This window comes from Mytilus edulis, chromosome 10, assembly GCF_963676685.1.
Source record: "Mytilus edulis chromosome 10, xbMytEdul2.2, whole genome shotgun sequence".
Taxonomy (NCBI): domain Eukaryota; kingdom Metazoa; phylum Mollusca; class Bivalvia; order Mytilida; family Mytilidae; genus Mytilus; species Mytilus edulis.
The window spans coordinates 41683285-41702673 of record NC_092353.1 but is presented as its reverse complement, the minus strand read 5'-3'; the positions used below and the strand labels follow the sequence as shown (position 1 = coordinate 41702673).

The 19389-nt window shown below is 33.1% G+C and overlaps 1 protein-coding gene across 2 annotated transcripts in view; it reads left to right on the top strand.

Moving 5' to 3' along the window:
* The window catches only part of LOC139491197 (sacsin-like), a 32125-nt gene extending 13260 nt beyond the window's left edge, over window positions 1-18865 (top strand). For both annotated transcript variants that reach the window (XM_071278669.1, XM_071278670.1), the window contains exons 7-10: window positions 1222-1372; window positions 3763-4040; window positions 4557-15493; window positions 17740-18865. In XM_071278669.1, the coding sequence (XP_071134770.1) occupies window positions 1222-1372; window positions 3763-4040; window positions 4557-15493; window positions 17740-18018 (11645 nt within the window). In that variant the 3' untranslated portion in view covers window positions 18019-18865. The remainder of the gene's footprint in view (window positions 1-1221; window positions 1373-3762; window positions 4041-4556; window positions 15494-17739) is intronic.
* The last annotated feature ends 524 nt before the right edge of the window (window positions 18866-19389 follow it).

The following is a 19389-nucleotide window of genomic DNA, read 5'->3' as shown; positions in this document are numbered from 1 at the left end:
GGAAAACATAAAACTGTGTTCTATGTTGTCATGATTTGATGAGCCTTTTCAAAACAGGCACAGTCTACTGTTGTGATAAAGATGATAAAATTGGTTCAATAATGGATATTTTGAACTAAAGTAAATCGAATGATGTTAAAAGTTTTAATATTGATGAAATATATACTATAAAAACCTTTCAATGATATTCCGTGTCAGCTAACAAGTAATGAAACATGAATGTATAATATACATTTGTATCTCATAAATTATTGTTAGATTTATTTTAAAATGCAATAAACAATATAACAAGAGATGCCGAAGATAATAAAAGAAAGGCTAACGCATTAGTCGAATACAAACTGACAAAGCAATGAACAAAAGAAGAATGACAAAAATACGAGCAACAATTTATAAAAAAAAACCATACAAATCTAAGGACTAAGAAACACAAACCCCTTAAAAAACCGTTGAGCTCAAGTGCTCCGGTAGACGCGTTGTGTTGGTCTGGAAAATACTAACATAATAAAAAGTCTAAAAAGTTAGGACACATTCGAGGAACAGTATCGTAGTGGCGAAAAATTGATAAATATCCGTCATCATTGTGAAACATATTCCATAACGGTGGTGTTGATCGTATACGTACAATTTTCGAAATAATAACTCCAGCTTTACTACTTGTATCCTTTTGTGTAATATATGTAATAGTTATCATGGTACCACCAACCTTATGGCATGTCTTACATGGATATCAAAACATGAAATATCTGATTTATCGCTTCAACTTGAAGATATAAACTTGAAAATATATGTATACTCCATACACAACCGTCATTGTCAGCAAATTTATCATGATTTTTTTTAGAGGAACACAAAGTTAAACGAAAATGCTAGCTCGTCCTGTATAAGGTTTGCCTAATACGAATGACAGAAAAGTCGTCAAAAGAGGAGCAAAGTTGGTTCCCATGATAATTCCGATTGTTTTGAACAAAATGACCTTCAAATAGACAATGAATTCTTTATTGATATGCACATATCATCTTTCTTTTATTATGTTTTATACTGTCATGATTTAACGAGTCTCTTCATCTGAATTTTGTTTGTGATTAAAAATATCTTTTATAGTTTTATGCTTGCAATATGCGGCCGATAGCATCATAGTTTATCTTCAATCGTGAAACTGTGTTATATATATTCCAAGCTATTCAGCAATACGTGAATTCAAATCTATTTTTTAAACAGAAATGAACATCAAAGAAACACTTATTTACACCATGAGACAGTATAATTGTTGCTTGATAGAAACGCAAGGGTTTCAACGACTGTATGACATTCTATGTAAGGCATATGGTACTCCACCACAAGACGCCTCGCCACAGTTCATCAGTGAAAGGTAAATTTTATAAAACATTTAGTTTGTATGCATCTACTACACACTTTTTTCTCCTTTAATATTGTATTGTTTATTGTAGTCAAAATGGCTAATTAGTAGCATTGTAATGAAAAAAGCAAGTAATTGTAAAATCGCAAAAAAATCAAAAACATTCTAGGAGTTATTAACATCAAATAGTTTTATTTTACCAATTATATCATTAACCGGATTATTCGTAGGAAAAATCAGTTAAATATTTGGAGATGTACGACTGGTTGGTTTTTGGTCGAACGGACGGGAGCATTTTTTACATGAAAAGGCTTTGGAGAATTGTTTTCATAAATATACGGATATGTTGTTTCCTGATACAAAATGAAGGTCAAATAAAATCTTCACGATTTTAGCTTTTCTTGTTGTTGATTTATTTCCCCCTTGCAATAGTCAAAAAAATTACTTATGTGATTGAGTAGATTGACTTATTTCCCTTTGACCAGAAATGGTTGATTATGCAAATAATTTTGATTGCACTTAATATGTCTTATAGATAAGTTATTATAGGTTTTTTTAGACATTGTATTATTGATAAGGGACATTTTCTTTTATTATTTTTTTAATTCTCTTTGAATAAATTGATAGAAGAACGTTGTCAAGACACGATATTACAACTAAGGCATACATAAAGTGCTACAAGGGGATGTATACAGAAATGATCAGCTACTCAAGATATATAAATAAATTATTTTTATAGAAATGGTTAATTGTTTGTTTTTTTCTGGAATTCAGCTTTTTTTTTACCGAATTCCTTTTTTCTGTCCGTAGGTGTTTTGCTGTTTTATTGGAAACTTTTAACCTGATATCGAATTTAATAATAATCAACAAACGAAAATTTATAAAACCACACTTATGTCTATTTGTTCCATTGGCAATTATACTCCATAACAATATTTTTTGTCTTTGAGTCTTAATATTTAGATTTTTAGTTTAAAACCTTTTTGCCTAGTATTATATCGATGTAAGAAGATCAGCTATGAATAAAAATGAGACAACTCTCCATCCAAGTCCTATTTTGCTTTATTAAAGTAAACAATAAAAGGTCAAAGTTCGGCCTTCAACATGGAGTATTTACACCGAACAGCAAACTACAAAGGGCCCCAAAAATAACTAGTGTAAAACCAGAAAAATATGAAAACTAACGAGCTTACCTTTATAACAAAAACGAGAACTAGAAACACGTATGAACAAAATAAACAAACGACAACCACTAAACAACAGACTCCAAACAAACAGATGCAAACAAATGCAGCGGATCTAAACGTTTTAAGATGCGGAAACCTTCAACCTAACCTAAAAATTAGTGCATCATCACAACAAATAAAAGACACTATCATAATCAATTGAGATGGTTTAACGCAATCAAAAGACATATCAACAAAAGCAATTAAACATACACTGAACAAATAACTTTGATCTATGACACAATGTTAATACAAAATTAAGAAACAAAGTGGGCGAGATGGAAAACTACATCGAAAAGACAAGTATTATCTTGGAAAAAATGACACAAAGGCATTACAAATTGTACCAACAGGTAAAATTAACACGAAAGAAAGATTGGATATTACTAGCAGTTACTAATTGCTAGTGAAAAGGTAAAAACAAGAAATAATTAAAAAAAACATGCATCAGAGACTCACATACATTTTGTTGTACATATAATATTGAAACGACAAAAAATAGACGATAACGACTGCATAATAAATAGCATGACTTTTGATAGCTTAAACTTTCATTAGCATAATTTTTATCATTCCTAATATCTCGACTGCAAGGATTGAAATCATTAATAGTTCCTCGTCATTGTTATAAATGAACAACACATGAAGATCTACAAATAATTAAATTTCAGTGACATTGTCAATTATCACTTCAACCAGATACAATACTCTCACGTTTATTGGTCTTATTGGAGATAGACTGAAGTTTCTATTTACTCCAAAAGTGAATGATAATCCTTAAATTAATAATTTAATCGATGCTATAATCTTCAAATTAACAACAGACCCATGTAAACAATAAGTAAAACCAACTAATCCAGTAATACAAGGGTCAAACAAAATCACAAAATCATCAGTGTATACTCAACTTTTGATAAATTTGCGATTTTAATATTTTTGATTATTATACTACATTTATTAATTTTTAGATTAGATTTGTGAAACCAATATTAGAGGGATATTAAACTTATTCGAAAAATTCTTTTAATTCATTTAATGTATTCTGTATGCATTTTGATAACGTTAAGCACATGGGTATGATCTATAATTGACTTTTATTTCATATATAGTATATATGTTGTTCAAACACTGCTCGAGAGGTTAAATACTAAATACCATGATATAAATATATTTTAGGCTTTTGAAATTGAACTCAGTGTACAGGAAGTTTGAAAGAGAAGATAAGCTAAATATCTTAACCTACTTGATATCAAATGAAGATTTTGACCTGCTCAAATCATTAGAACTTCTGCCACTGGCCAATGGCGCATTCACCATGTTTCGGACCAGCTATTATCCGAAAGTTTTTGTATGTTCCATATCTGTACGACAGCTCTGTCCTGGAATGGAGGAGAGTTTAGTACATCAGCTACCATCAAAGATGAATGAACAGATTCTAAAATTGGCAAAATCAGGTGACTAAATGTAGATTATTAACATGATAAATGAGCCAGTTATTGCCAAAAGGTATAACGATTGTGTTGGGATATTTGAAGGCAGTATGTTAATGATCGTTATTATATTATTTTTGAAAAACGGTTGTATCCGAAAAAAATGTATATTTATGTAAATATTCACAACATTATCAATTCTGTCCTGAATTGGTCAATTAAAATGGAGAACAAAATGAATATTACCAACCCTCGATTGCATATCTGTACAAGGGGGTCAATATTATTGATAAGTTCCTTCAAAATAGGTGTATACAATTCTGAGAAATAGTCTGGTTAAAAAAAAAGTGTGGAATAATAATAATTATAAATACAAAGAAACCATGAACAAAAAACAATGAGTCACCCGACCTCCGTCAGGGTGACATACCAATATCTAAGAAAGAGATATTACAATATGACACTTACATATCATTTGTTTACAAATTATAACCTTATGTTTTATTAGTAGGTGTTATTAATTATATATTGTGATTTAAGGTAAAATTCAATTGGCAGTGACGAATAAAGATGATGTTCTTCGACTAATTTCTCAGGCTATAGAAAAGAGTCTTGGAAAGAGCCAAGACATAAAGAGGGTTAGATGGCATAACTATACACCATTGAATGAGGAATGGTTAAGGCTCGTATGGGAATTTTTCGTATTTAAGTCGATAAGGCTTCCAAATGATCTATATATTTTACCACATAATGACAACAAATCTGGATGTAACTATCTTCTGAGACTTGATCAACCGCTGATTGTTGCTGCCGATAACCGAAACTTTCTACCGGAACCAGTCGTGAGATGTCTGAATGAAATTGGAGTCACTGTTCTGAATCGTCTTCCATTTTACGTAAACTATTGTTCCGAAGTCTACGATAAATATGTAGAGAGACCAACGGTTGATGGAGTATTGAAACTTGTATCAGCATTAAGTCAGAAACTTGTGAAAAACTTCAACGACAATGTTCAAAGTTCAGATAGGGAAGCATTTGTAGAATTTGTTGGATCTAGCTACACTTTGAGCGATGCTAAACATATCTTAAAAAGGTTGAAAATGTTTAAATGCGGAAAAACTGGCGATTTTGTTTCTGTTGAAGATGTACAGCTGGTCGCACCTGATGGTTGGCTTCCCGTTCCATTACCTGAAAAAATGATCATACATACCTTTACAGGGAAACATTTAGCAATGCACCTTGGTGCAAGACAAGTTAATTTAACAGACGTTGTTGAAACCATTGTACATAGATTAGTTGACAGGGCATTGACCTACAACGATACTCATAAACATTTAATGATGCATTACATCATGGAAAACATGTCTTTGTTCCAACACAATACTTCAATAATGTGCTTAGTCGAACGAGTTGAATTTGTTAAATCTGGAAGCGGACTCTTGAAAACACCTAATGAATTGTTTGATCCAGCAGATCCCCTTCTTGTACAAATATTTAATGACAAAGGAAAGTTCCCTCAAAATCAAGACCCAACTTATTTAAACATTCTAAAAAGGTTTGGAATGAAGTCGTCCTCACATTTGAACGCATCGGACATATATGATGTTGCCATATGTATCAACAAACAGACGTCCTCAGCACAACGACCAGATGCTCAAGTTTGGGAACAAGCAAATTGCTTCCTGAACGTATTAATGAAGAATAAACATCTTCTTGAAACTTGTTACAACCGAAAGAAATTAATAGAAATACTAGTCGACTTAAATTTTATTCCACCAATGAGAGAACCAAAGTCTTATCCAACAAAAGTATTGAAATGGTTCGGTCAAGATCTTCTTTGTAAACCTTATGATATGGTTTTTAACATGAACAATGCTGAAAGTCTTGTCGGTTCGACGATGCCACTCTTTCCAGATTTGCCTATTGACTTTATTCAAAACCTTAATCCAAATTGTTCCACTGTACCTCCGGTGAAAGTCTTTGAACAGTTACTTCTTTTGGATAAGTCTTATAGTGAAATGTACAAACCAGAGCTGCATCAGATGGTAAAACATATATATAGTTTTTTAGACGGAGCTACAATAGACAATGAATTGATTGATTCGATGAAGAATAGTTCCATTGTATGGACAGGAAATGGCTTTTGTCAACCTCAGAAAATTTATTTAAACAGCAGCAATGATGACATAGACCTTGAACCATACCTTTACCAGTTACCTAGTGAATTTGTAAATATGAAAGACTTCTTTCATCGACTTGGTTGCAAGAATTCACAATCCCCAGAACTACTTGTAGATGTCCAAGAACAGATTAAACAACACCATGTTCAGATTCGTACAAAAATAGAGTATATGAGAGATTTACGTCATAATATAAACATTCTTACTTTCTTCAAGGGGAACTATTCTAATTGTACAATAGACTACAACGTATTAATTCCTGTCGAAACTGAGATCGAAAATCAGTTATCACTTAAACACATTCATGAATGTGCTTACCGCAGTAGTCATTGGTCTGAAGACGTTAACGTGATTGATGAAGAGGAACCTTTCGCTGTCCATCCTGAGATAACTTTCGCAGAAAGCATTGGCATTAAATCAATGGAAGAACACTATTTATCGGATACAGGAGTACTTGAATGGGAACAAGAGGTGTCTCTGGTCAGCAGGATTAAATCTCTACTCAAAGGGTATAGAGATGGTCTATCTGTTCCAAAAGAATTGATTCAGAATGCAGATGATGCGGGTGCAACAAAAGTATGTTTTTTATATGATGAACGTGAAAACCTAGACTGCAGAACTAATCTTCTTAATGACAAAATGAGTGAATGCCAAGGTCCTGCTCTTTGGGTTTACAACAATGCTCAGTTCTGTGAAACAGATTTTAAGAATATTACGAAAGTAGAAGGAGTAACAAAGGATCTTTCTAAAATTGGTAAATTTGGAGTTGGATTTTGTTCGGTGTACAATCTAACAGATGTTCCAAGTTTTGTATCTGGAGACATAATGGTTATCTTTGATCCACAGGGCTCCTATCTAAAGACAAAAGGCATGAAAATTGATATGAAATCACTGAAAAATCAGAGGATGCTTAACAAATGGAGTGATCAGTTCAAACCATTCAAAAATATATTTGGATGTGACCTTAGCACTAACGGCAGTGGGATTCCTCATTTTGACGGAACACTTTTTCGACTACCTCTCAGAACAAGTCAACAGTCTGGCAGTGAACTAAGCAGCTTAGTTTATAGTCACGATGAAATGAGACAAATGTTAGAGATTTTCATAAAAAGTGCTGGAAATCTTTTACTGTTTACTCAAAACGTGAGCGAAATTGAAATTTTTCATCTTTCTGATATCGACACCAGAAGAAAACGACTTATTTTTCAAGCTTCTAGAAATTTGAAATGGCATTCCCCTTTAACGTATAAGGAAGATGAAAACGACGGAAAGAAACGTAACAAAGTACCAGTCCTGGAGTATTGTTCACAAAAAATCAATAATTCATCGGACAAGAATGCTAATTTTGGCACTTATCAATACAGTGCTGAAGTTGTAATGAAATTCAAAGAAACCGGAAAACAATTTCATGGACAGAATGGGAATTCGACTAAAACAACTTGGATGGTTTCCTGGGCTTCAGGAACAAATGAATGTATTAAACAATCAATGCATGATAGTGGAGCTCACATGTTACCTATAGCAGCTACTGCTGCAATGATACAGGACAACAACGGAAAAAAAATTGCTGTTCCGTTGTCGAATACACCGTATGGATTTTACGATTCTAGTCATTTGTTTTGTGTGCTTCCACTACCAATAGAGACCCCTTTTAATTTTCACATTAGTGGGTCATTTGCCGTCACACAAGACAGAACGCAACTCTCCATTGAAACAAGTGATGATAAACGACGTTTTGAATTAAACTGGAACCGAGCAGTCATGAAAGATGCAGTTGTGAAATCTCTGTTTTCTCTTTTGCAAGGTTTGAAAGAAATTAATGTAAAGCCGGGAAAAGATCTGCATTTACTGTGGCCTGTTAACAAGTATCGTGTGGGAGACCTAGATATTTATAAAGAAACACAAGATAGATTTATAGCTGAACTTTTGACGTCTGACCAAAATGTCATTTATCAGTCTGACCTTGACCATTGGACACAACTTAGCTCTTGCAGAATGATTGACCCACAATTATTAAACTCTGATGTTGGACATATTGCCTACAAACATAGTTTAATGTATCTCAAAGATAAAGGGGAAATCCTTATACAAATGCCGGATTGGTTACTACACCAGTTCACGATGATTGGTGGAGATACAATTAATGATTCCTTATTTAACACCGTAATGTTTTATCAGGAAGTGTTTTTACCATTAGTTCAACAGGGAAAAGTTTCAGATGAAGATCGAAACAAATTGTTATTGTTTGCAGTGGACAAAAACAATGACAAAATAAACAAAATACTAATAAACCATGCTTGCTTTTCAACAACAAGAGGGATTTTGAGGAAGCCTTCTGAGATTATCTTAAAACAAAGTTCCTTGAGTAAACTATTTGCTCCAGGTGATGCTCATTTCCTTGACTTTAGTGTGGAGCAGGAAACAGAACACCGCGTTGAGCTTTTCAAAAATTTAGGAATGCTTTATAAGAGCCTACCTGATTGTCTTATAGTTGATAGATGTTCATCAGTTGAAAAGATAGCTAAGAAATGTGTTTACTGTGCTATGCAAAGGTGCAAGGATATTTTTGAATATTTCGAAAGATACCCTCCGGAAATGAACAATGAATTAGTGAATGCATTGACAAAGATCAAATTTCTACCGGTTATGATGAAACCGAAAAATTGGCCTTTTCAATGGAAAGTCGTAGGAAATGAGGAAATGAATAAATCGTGTGGACCAAAACATAAACTGAAACACGTGTCACCGTTGATGCACTTACCTCAGTTCTTTTCCATGGAATGTTCTGAAAATTTATACTTCGAAGATTGCAAAGATTTAATTTGTTGCACCAATCTGGTTGTGTATACAAAAGCTATCTACACAAAAAATATATCCCAAATATTGCAAAGTCTGGGTCTTAAAGGGTACAAGAAAACGGGTGTTGCATTGGAACATGTTGTACGACAAACACAAATTCTTATATCGCAGTGTGATAAACAGAAAGTAAAATGTGTACGTCCTGTTTTGGAGACAATTTTCGAATGGCTTAATAATGAATGCAAAACGTCAATCGATGGTAACGAAGAGGAAATGAAATCACTATTAGCACCTTTGCAAAACTCAACATGTCTGTTGATAAACGACACATTGTGGAGTCCAAATCAAGTATCTTTGAATTTTGCTGGCAATTGTCTGCCTTATCTTGTTGGAATCAATCAGAAAGATATATACTTGAGCAGGTGTAAAACATTATTATCCTTCCTTGACGTAAAAGATAGATATTCAACAAATGATATTTCAAACGTTCTTATGACTTTTCAAGAACAGATTGATATTAAAGAACCCATAGATGAATACCATATTCATCAATATTGTTCACTGTTAAATGCTCTCTGCATTGCATTGAACGAAGATAAAATTGAAGAAGGTGTATATCCGCCATTGCAAAATGGAGAAATTCTGGTACCTGACGACGAAAACTATTTACATCCGGTGCATTTATTATGTCTCAATGACGATGTCGAAATAGAGAGATCCAAGTCAATGAAATTTGCTTGTAAACACATATCTCGCGCACAAGCAAATATCTTGGGAATTAAATCCAAGAAAAGAAAGAAAATATCAGAACATTATAAAGAAATGCCATTTGGTCAAACGGAAGACCTAACTACACGAATACAGAAATTGTTAGAAGGATATCCAGCAGATGAAGGGATTTTTAAAGAGTTGTTACAAAATGCTGATGATGCTGGGGCAACGGAGATTCATTTTGTCACCGACTTCAATAACTATTCTTCTGCAAAATTGTTTGATGGAAATTTCAAAGAGCTTCAGGGACCATCACTTCTTGTATATAACAATAGTTCTTTTGCTGAGAATGACTTAAAATGTATTCAACTGCTGGGAATAGGAAGTAAAAGAAAAGATCCAACCTCAACAGGGAAGTATGGCGTTGGTTTTAATGCCGTTTATCATCTGACAGATGTGCCCAGTTTTATCACGAAGGGAGAAAAGATGGATAAAGGTAATCGAACTCTTTGTATTTTTGATCCTTTATGCAAATATGCCAATGGTGCAAATAAGCAAAAACCAGGAAGTAGATACTATGACTTAGATGTTCTCAAGGATACAGTCCCCGATGTGTTTGTGCCGTATCATGAAGAATATCTTATGGGAGATGAGGGTACAATATTTAGATTTCCTCTTAGAAAATCACCTTCAGAGATATCGTGCAACGCGATGGATACGGATCAACTATTGTCATTACTTGGAAAATTTAAAACCGAAGCTGGACGTTCTTTATTCTTTTTGAATCATATCCGCAAGGTTTTATTTTCACGAGTTGAGAATGGGCAAATAGTAAATGAGTATTCAGTAACTATAAACATGTCTCAAGAAGACAACAGACAAAAGCGTGAATTTCATGGAAAACGACTAAACATTGCAGAAAAAATAAAAGATAGAACACAAATAACATCTGAAGAAGTTTTTCAAATAAGGACAACGATGAACCTATGTATTTTTGATGAAAATAATGAAAACGTAGAAAAAGACGAAGAAAGCTGGTTTGTTGTGGAGACAATTGGATTCAATAAAGACGTAGTTCCAGATGAAGTGCACCATGCTTACTCGACTGGTGGTTTAGGACTTTTGCCCCAAGGAGGTGTTGCACTTCCTCTCTCAAACATTGCACAAAAACAATTCAGTGCCTTTTGTATCTTACCTTTGCCAATTATAACAGGTCTACCAATGCATGTGAACGGTCACTTTGCTCTGAATCACGAGTCTAGAAGGAATCTATGGGAGGATAACAAAGAAAGTCTAGAGGTAATATGGAACCGAACTCTTATGACATCGGTAATTGCCCCATCGTACATTGCAGGACTTGAAAAACGACGTGATATCTGTGACGAATTTACAAAAAATGTAAACAGTGAGTCCTATGTCCGAAATCAGTTGAAACAATACTTTAAACATTTTCCATCCATAAAGAAAGCAGAAGATAATAATTGGAAATTTTTGTGCCTTGAAATATACCGCCAAATTAAAGAAGAGATCCCGTTGTTCCCAACAATTTCGAAAGTTTCTATGAATGTGATTGAACATACAAGTATAGCTGTGATTAAATGCAAGGTTGACTGGATTTGTCTGAGGAAAAAAGATTCTGAATTTTCAGCAGTTTTTTGTTTAGAAGAAAAACAGTCTTTGGATCATTACTCAGTAGTTAGCCTAATGAAATTACTTAATCTACAAGTCATTGATTTATCATGTAGTATTTTTGAAAAAATGTCGGTATATGAGCTCGATGTAAAAAGTGTTACCCCGGACATTGTTGTAACATTTCTTCAGTCTCATTTAAATTCGAACCATGATTCATGCAAGCTAGATGGGCTGGGAAATCATGTAGGAAGAACAACTTTAAAAACAACTTTGAATGTGGATAATCTGCTTAACTTTTGCAAAAAAAGTAGCTCTTTCATTCAACAATTGCCAGGATTACCATTGTGCGTTACAAATAATAGTACCCTGATGGCATATTCAGAGATGACACCTGTGTATGTCACCAAACATTGTAACATAATGAAAGGTTTAGAAGAAAAGTTCATCAATAAGAAAATACAACACCTTATGAAAGACATCGAATCACCATGTCTGAAAAAGTTTACTTTACTTGATTTTGAGATATTGATAAAAGATGTGATATCTCACCGGACGTACAGAGAGTCAAACACATCATTTCCGTGGAACCCAGCCCAAGAAGGCATTCCGAATCAGAATTGGTTAAGAGATGTTTGGATATTTTTTGCAGATGTTTTGCCTACACTAAAACTTGCTCAACACAAGAACGAAAATGATTCTATTGCACATGTTTTGTCAAAATGGTACTTACTTCCTATACGTAGAGGTCAACAATATGAACTTGAAAGGATTGGAAGGTCTAAATACGTTATTTACAGAGAATCCTTTACAGTTGATAAACCAATGCATGACGCTTTACAAAGGATCGAAATGCCAGAATTAGACACTCGTATATTTTGGAGGGAAAATAAAATCACAAAAAAGCTACAACATTTTGAAGGGGCATTTAAAGTAGCAAAAGGACTAGTGGTATCGTGTGATAATTCATTAGATGTTTTTGAATGTCTTGTTCACAACCTTAGAAGTCACCAAAAAGCCATATCTGAGGATGACTGTTCAGCAATCTTAGAGTATCTTAATGATAATTTAGAGACGTTTGAATTAGAATACCCTATCAATGAAATCTTGGAAAAGCTACGGAGCATCCCCGTATTTATTACAGTTGATGGATATAACACAAATGTGGGCAATTATTACACCAAAGTTCTGGTTCTACCAACCAACATCCCGTTTGTTGGATTAGAAGAATGGGCAAATTCATCAGGTATCGTACTTTTGAAGAAAATAACAAGAATAACACATCTTCATATTAAACTTAAATTTGTTGCTTGCAACACATGTGAACTTTATTCGAAATACATAATACCGAACTTTCAAAACATGCCACAATTGGCACACCTTGAACATCTAGAGTACATCAGAGATAATATATTATTGAAAGGAATAGATGGCGAATTTAAATCTTCGCTGAAAGACTTGATAAACGAATTATCAAAATGTCCGTTCTTGTTTAAAAACAATGTGTTACTCCGTGCATCATACTTTTGCAATCAACATAACGATCTATTCAGTGTCATGTGCAACGATGACACATTTCCTCCGTCTCCATATAATGATAAAGAGTGGGAATCTTTCATGGAAATCATTGGAATGAAAATGGAAGCTTCTCCGGAAATGGTAGTTATGTTTGCAAAAGAGGTTGCGAGAGAGGGACTGCAAACATTGTCTTTGAAAACAAAGTACAAATCTAAGGTGTTAGCTATGCATGTGTTTAACCGTGCAGACATTATTGAAGAGTTGAATAGTACACCTTTGTCTGAAGTTAAGTCAATCAGATTTATAGAACCATTTGAATTGGACATTGATCATCGTCTTTCATGGATTCATAAACAGTATGATAGTCGAAAGCTGGTATCGTTTGATGAATGTACATTGTATGACACGAATACAATGCCGCTTGTATGGACATCAACTTATCTGATGCCAGACTATGTAACGTGTACCATGAATGAAGTATACACATCTATAGGAGTTCAGGTATCGCCAGCAGTTGAACACGTTGTAGAAAACCTACAAAATATTGCCGTTTCCGTCCATGAAAAATGTTCCAATGAATTAGAAATCATAACAGATAACACGGCAACATTTTTTCAGGATCTGTTTGTAATGCATTATATGTATTTACAAAATAATGGACTGATGGACACAAGTTTGCTGACATTAAAGACAACACAAATAGTTTTTGTCAAGGAGGCTAAAATATGTCTTTTATGTCAACAAATTGTAATGCAACTGGAAGAAAAAGAGGTGATCAAACCATATCTTATGCGTCTTCCTGTTGTTTACCGAAGTTGCATGGATCTTTTTATAAGTCTCGGTTCAACACCAAAAGCATCATCATTTCATTTCGCAGAGGTGCTCAAATGCCTTCATAATGACAGCTTGGGAGATGACGAAAAACCAACCATACTTGGACCAAATGAGAGGAAAAATATACTTGTTCCAGCAGTGCGTAATTTGTTTTTGAATCTTCAATTAGAAATGTCTGTTGGTTTCAACATGACTGATTTGTTCCTGCCGAATCGTGACTTCATATTACACTCATCGCAATCATTAATAGTATCTGACAACAATAGAATGGAAGAAAGAGCAAAACATTTTTCAACCAACATGTTTTTTGCCGGATTTGAGAAACTTGGTTTGCAAGAAATTCCAATTTATATTTTAAAATCTTTCCCAGATGAGATTAAACCTAAATTTTTGTCTGAACTTTTAACAGAGACAATTTTTAATGCATTGGAATGTTCTACTGGATACAAAGTTCAAATGTTATCTAGATTTATCAAAACAGATGAATTTATTGAAGGTTTACTTCGTTTGGTTTTTGATGAAAGATTGAAACATTCTTTACAAATAGAAATGCACGGTGGCACTTGGAATTTTACTGAACAGGAACAAGGTATGATAGCAAAAAGAATTGGGGAAATAAAGGTTAAACAAGTGTCAGATTTAGAAACTGTACTTTTATTGGAAGGGAGGCAACTTGAAGAGAGTACTGAAAGAAAGAACGCTTGTGTGGAGTCAGTGATGATTGATGATACTCAGTCCTGGATATTATACTGTATAGACAATGAAATGGAAATGCACCAATGGTTAACTAGTATTCAGTTTGCTTTTGTGAAGCTTCTGGAACAAATCACTGTGGAAAAAATCCAAAAAAACTTGGTCTTTGTACAAATTCTACTGCACAGTATTTCCAATCCAGCCTTAATTAAAGACAAGTTAGATATGGAAAGTATTGCTCACTTAAACTCTAAGAATGTATCTGCTGATGTTTATCCAGATCCCGGAACATATGTTCCACCTACGTTACACTACTTGCTTGACAATTCTAACTCTGATTTTGCAATCAATGATTACGTTGCTCTGTTGCTTTATGAAGAGGAGGAAAATAGCACGGGACAATTTATTGACCCAGTTTATATCTATGCAAAAGTAGTAAATTGCATTAATAATTCGCAAAACCTTTCCGTAAACTGCGATATTGCGCAATTTGACAAGGTATATTTATTAGACGTTGGAGAAACTGACGAAAAACAGGTACCGGCATATAAGATATTCAAGTTTCAGAGAAGGAGATCATTGGCTTTGAAATCTAAAGATGTTGTTCTAACAGATAATGCAGTCCACTCTCCCAACTTACAGACAGTCGATGAATCATTAAAAGAAGTCAAAGAGCACTTTATTAAAATTCTGAAAATAACCGATGAAACAAAACGCAGGTTGTTAATACGAAGACTTCGGGCTAAATGGCATCCAGATCAAAACTTTGGAAACGAAGAAAGAGCAACTCAAGTTTTCAAATTCATCGAAAGTCTCATACGTGATCTTAAAGATGGTAAAATCATTGACGAAGAGTTCAACAGGCAATCTAGATATAAAGGTGAAGATATACCGAGATCTCCTTATTTTGCACCGCCACCTCAAAATAGTCCAAACAGTTTTTCATCACATAACCGTTTTGCTCATGGGGTAAATAGGGAAAAAGTTCCAATACCTAGAATTGCTCGAAAATGGTTGAGACAGGCTAAGTGTGACCGACAAGCAGCAGAGGCATTATATCCTCATGCCAGTCATATTCCAGCATTCAACTGGACATGCTACCACTGTCATCAGGTAAGACAATTTCGAAGTCACATTGCCAAATACAAGATGCACACAGTAAGTTGTAAGCAATTATATGTATCAAGTTTATATAGAAATACAGAAATGTGATCTAAATGTCAGTGAGACATGTATGCATAAGAGTCCACATGTCGTGGATGATAGCAACTATGTGTTAACGTATGGTCTTCAACCATAAGAAAAACTCTTATCCTTTAGTCAGGCACAATACATCAAGACGCAACGTAAGATATTGCTACTACCACGAAAAATAGCGTCAAGTAAATATTTGACGGGAAAATTTTTATAGAAATGCTGAAATAAATATTTCAAATTATACATGAAAATAAAGATTGATTCTTAAATTTTCACATTATGATAGAGAAAGTATAAAAATATAATATTCATAGGCTAAGGAAGACACAGATTATCCGAAAAACGTTTACTTAGCTTTTTTCCCATGTAACAAACTCGAAACATAAAACTCTATGACGTGATATATTTCAGTATTGGTTAACATGGCTGTCTCCATTTAAAATTTGTATACATATTTTCAAAAGAATATGATGTACGGAAATGTCCCATCGGAAATTTAATTTGGAAACTTGAAACATTTCAGTTCAAAAATAAAATTTTGACAGATAATTCATTAAATTGTAAGCACGATCGTTTTGTACTTTAGTGTAAGCTCCTAAAATTCGAATTGAAAAATAAGTTGAGCTACATATTCAATTCAAAACAATAGATTTGCAATGTCTTGCGGAAATGTCCGAGTTAAACTTTCATGCCTTCACAAAACTTTTACGGCCACAAAAACAGAGATTTGATTTCGTGAAGATTATTTTTCGGCTTTGATAACTATACTAATAAAAAGTACTTTTAAAGTTGAAGTTGGTACATCAAATAACATTAATATTACAGGGTTATGTATAAAAAAATATGGTTTAATGAAAATGTCTTGCAAGTTTGTCCGTTATCATAATTTGACGTCGCCACAAGCGTAATATGCTAAGACGGCATGAACTACATTTGCGTGTTCCTTCCTCCACTAAATATGAATGTCCTGCTTTCAACAAAACGAAATGATGCACACATTACAAAAATACACATCTATAAGACGATCAAAAAGTAAGAAAACTACAGTATCATAACTATAAGCTATTGTATGTCACCTGCTTGAATAAAATCATACTCGGGTTGAATATATAATGCAGCAATATTCCTCCAAAAACACATAATTACTAGCAGTAAAATTGAATATCCTATGTTAATTATAAAATCATATTGGATTGGAATCTCACGGCATTTATACTTGTGTGTTATATTTTGAATTTACCAAAAAAGGAAAGCAGGAAGAATAAGATAGTGCGCGTTGCTAATCTAACGTCATTTTATGTTACACTTAATAGTAGCAATATCTGACGTTGCGTCCCAGGCTTAACATCATGGGACATTATTCATACGAGAAAAAACTAGAGTCCTGAATTATTTTAACTTTATATGTATCTCAATCCTGATAATTGTCTAATACAAGATAAAAGAATAACAGTTCATTCAATTGAAGTTGTATGTAACGATCAAAGAGTTTATTATTTGTGCACTGAGTTTGATTAAATATTTACTTTGGTATTCAATGTTTTGAAGAAAATTAATTGACCGACTTAGCGAATTAGGAGATTTAGATATTCATGCGTGACTGGTATGATGTATGACATTCATTTTATTTATTCTGTTTTGCCGTTGATAAATTTTTAAGGTACCATCTTCTTAAAGCAAAGTTGATCTGAAATCAACTTTACTATAAAACGAAAAGGTAGATTTTTTTTCATGAAGGGGAAATGTTCAACCTATATTTAAATTTATTGATACTGAATACTTTCTTTTTCTATTAACAATGATCAGATTATCCACGAAAAGTTCTTCATTAAAACTTGATTATTCTGAAAAAGATGCTAAGTACCTAAGTATATGTTGCATGAAGCTTTGGTTGTTAGACGCATTTTAAGTAGCAACTCAAATTGGGAATTCTCTGTATATATGACTGGATTTTGAATATAGTTAAGTAAAGCTACTAAACTACGGGTTTTTGATAGATAAATCAAAGTCATGCTCTCGATAGATTATGATCATAATTATGTTCTTGTTATAGAAAATGATGTTTATAAATAACAGAGGGTTCTCTCTTCGTTTATCATGGTAATAAATTATCATCAGATTGGACTCACCAAATTATAATGTAATATTTTTACATGTTTTAGTCAGCAGAGAAGGCCCTGAAAGCCATGTGGTACAACTTGGACGCAAATAATGTATCTAACAGTCACGAATTGGCTTCAATAGCATGCGGTTTGCCAGAAGAACTAAATATTCTTGCAGGCGCTATGGTTAGGGTTGTTGGACATCACACTCGAATGAGATATCCCGATCAGATCAGTGGTGATGATATTCCATCAACAGTTTACAGTCAACAAGATGCTGACCAATGTTTTAGAATAGCAAGTGACATTATTTCGTTCGTATCACAAAGAGTTCAATAAATACGATTTAGTGAATACGTCTTTACAATTATGACAATAATATACAATTCAGAGAAAAGACACCAATGAGAACGTATCAAAATATACTGTAATTAAAAATACATATATAGTAGGTGTATTGTGAATTAGTATTTGTAAATGTAACAGTATGTTAAACAATGAAACCGTTTTACTTTAATATTGCTTTACCAGATAACGAAACTGATTGATCATAAATAACAAAGTGTATATGTTTGTGTACGTCTTCCCAAATAAGAAAATCAACAGTTACATTATATATTAAAATGAAAAAAAAAATTATTGCATAAGAATATTATAGTATAGTTTTTGCCTATCATTTCTGTATAAAGTCCGATTTTTGATTGCATGCGTATTTCCAAAGATTTGTTTAATTGTGTTTTTAATATATTTATTATACTGTTAAACATTATTAAAATTTATTACATCCAAGATAATAAGTAGAAGTACATTTATTTTTCTGTTGCCCTGTTATTCAAAAAATCGAATTTAAATAGTAAGAAATGAGTGTGGAAATAGCTTGAAATTTGGAGGAAACTATCTGTGATGAGCAACATTATTGTGTGTGAAAAATTAAGCAGAGAGGGCTCTTCGTTCGTACTATTTCGAAAATTCCAAACCATAGAGTACCCTTACAAAATCCCATCTTTCTATGAAAAACGATGTGATTTTCAGTTTTATTCACTTTCAAAGATTTTGATTTTGATAGTTCAGAATTTGACAGTTTTATCAACAAATATAAATCACCAAACTATAGAATATATTAACATATTATTAGACCCAAAAAGGATATCATTGTCGCCTATGTAAATAGTTACTTCATTTTAAGGCCACACCAATTTAATTTCTTGTTCTACGGATTTTTGGACTCCAAAAATTGGGGCGAGCGAGCGATTTGAAAATTTTAATAAAAAAATATTTAATTTGCAAATTTTTGAGGCGAAGCTTGAAAAGTAAAGGCGAGCGATTATAATTTGTTTTTGTAAACAGAAAATAGTAGGTTTTGACAATATTAAAACTTGATTTATCACTTGTACTTTGACATTTCTTTAATTTATGAAGTATTTTTCCCTGTTCACCAATAAATAATTGAATAATTAGATTTGGTATATATATGTATGTGTGCCAATTAATGAGACAATTCTCCATCCAAGTCATAATCAGGTTGGGAACAACCCCTCAATTTTATAAATATCCTTTTTTATGAGGGGTCAATATAAGTTACAATATATTTTTTTGCAAATAAAACTTTTTAGTACAAAAGAGCTCATATTTTCCCAAAGAACTATATATCTATCTGGTATTAAATGGTCAAAACATGCCCAAGAATTTTGTAATATTCCTGGACTTAGG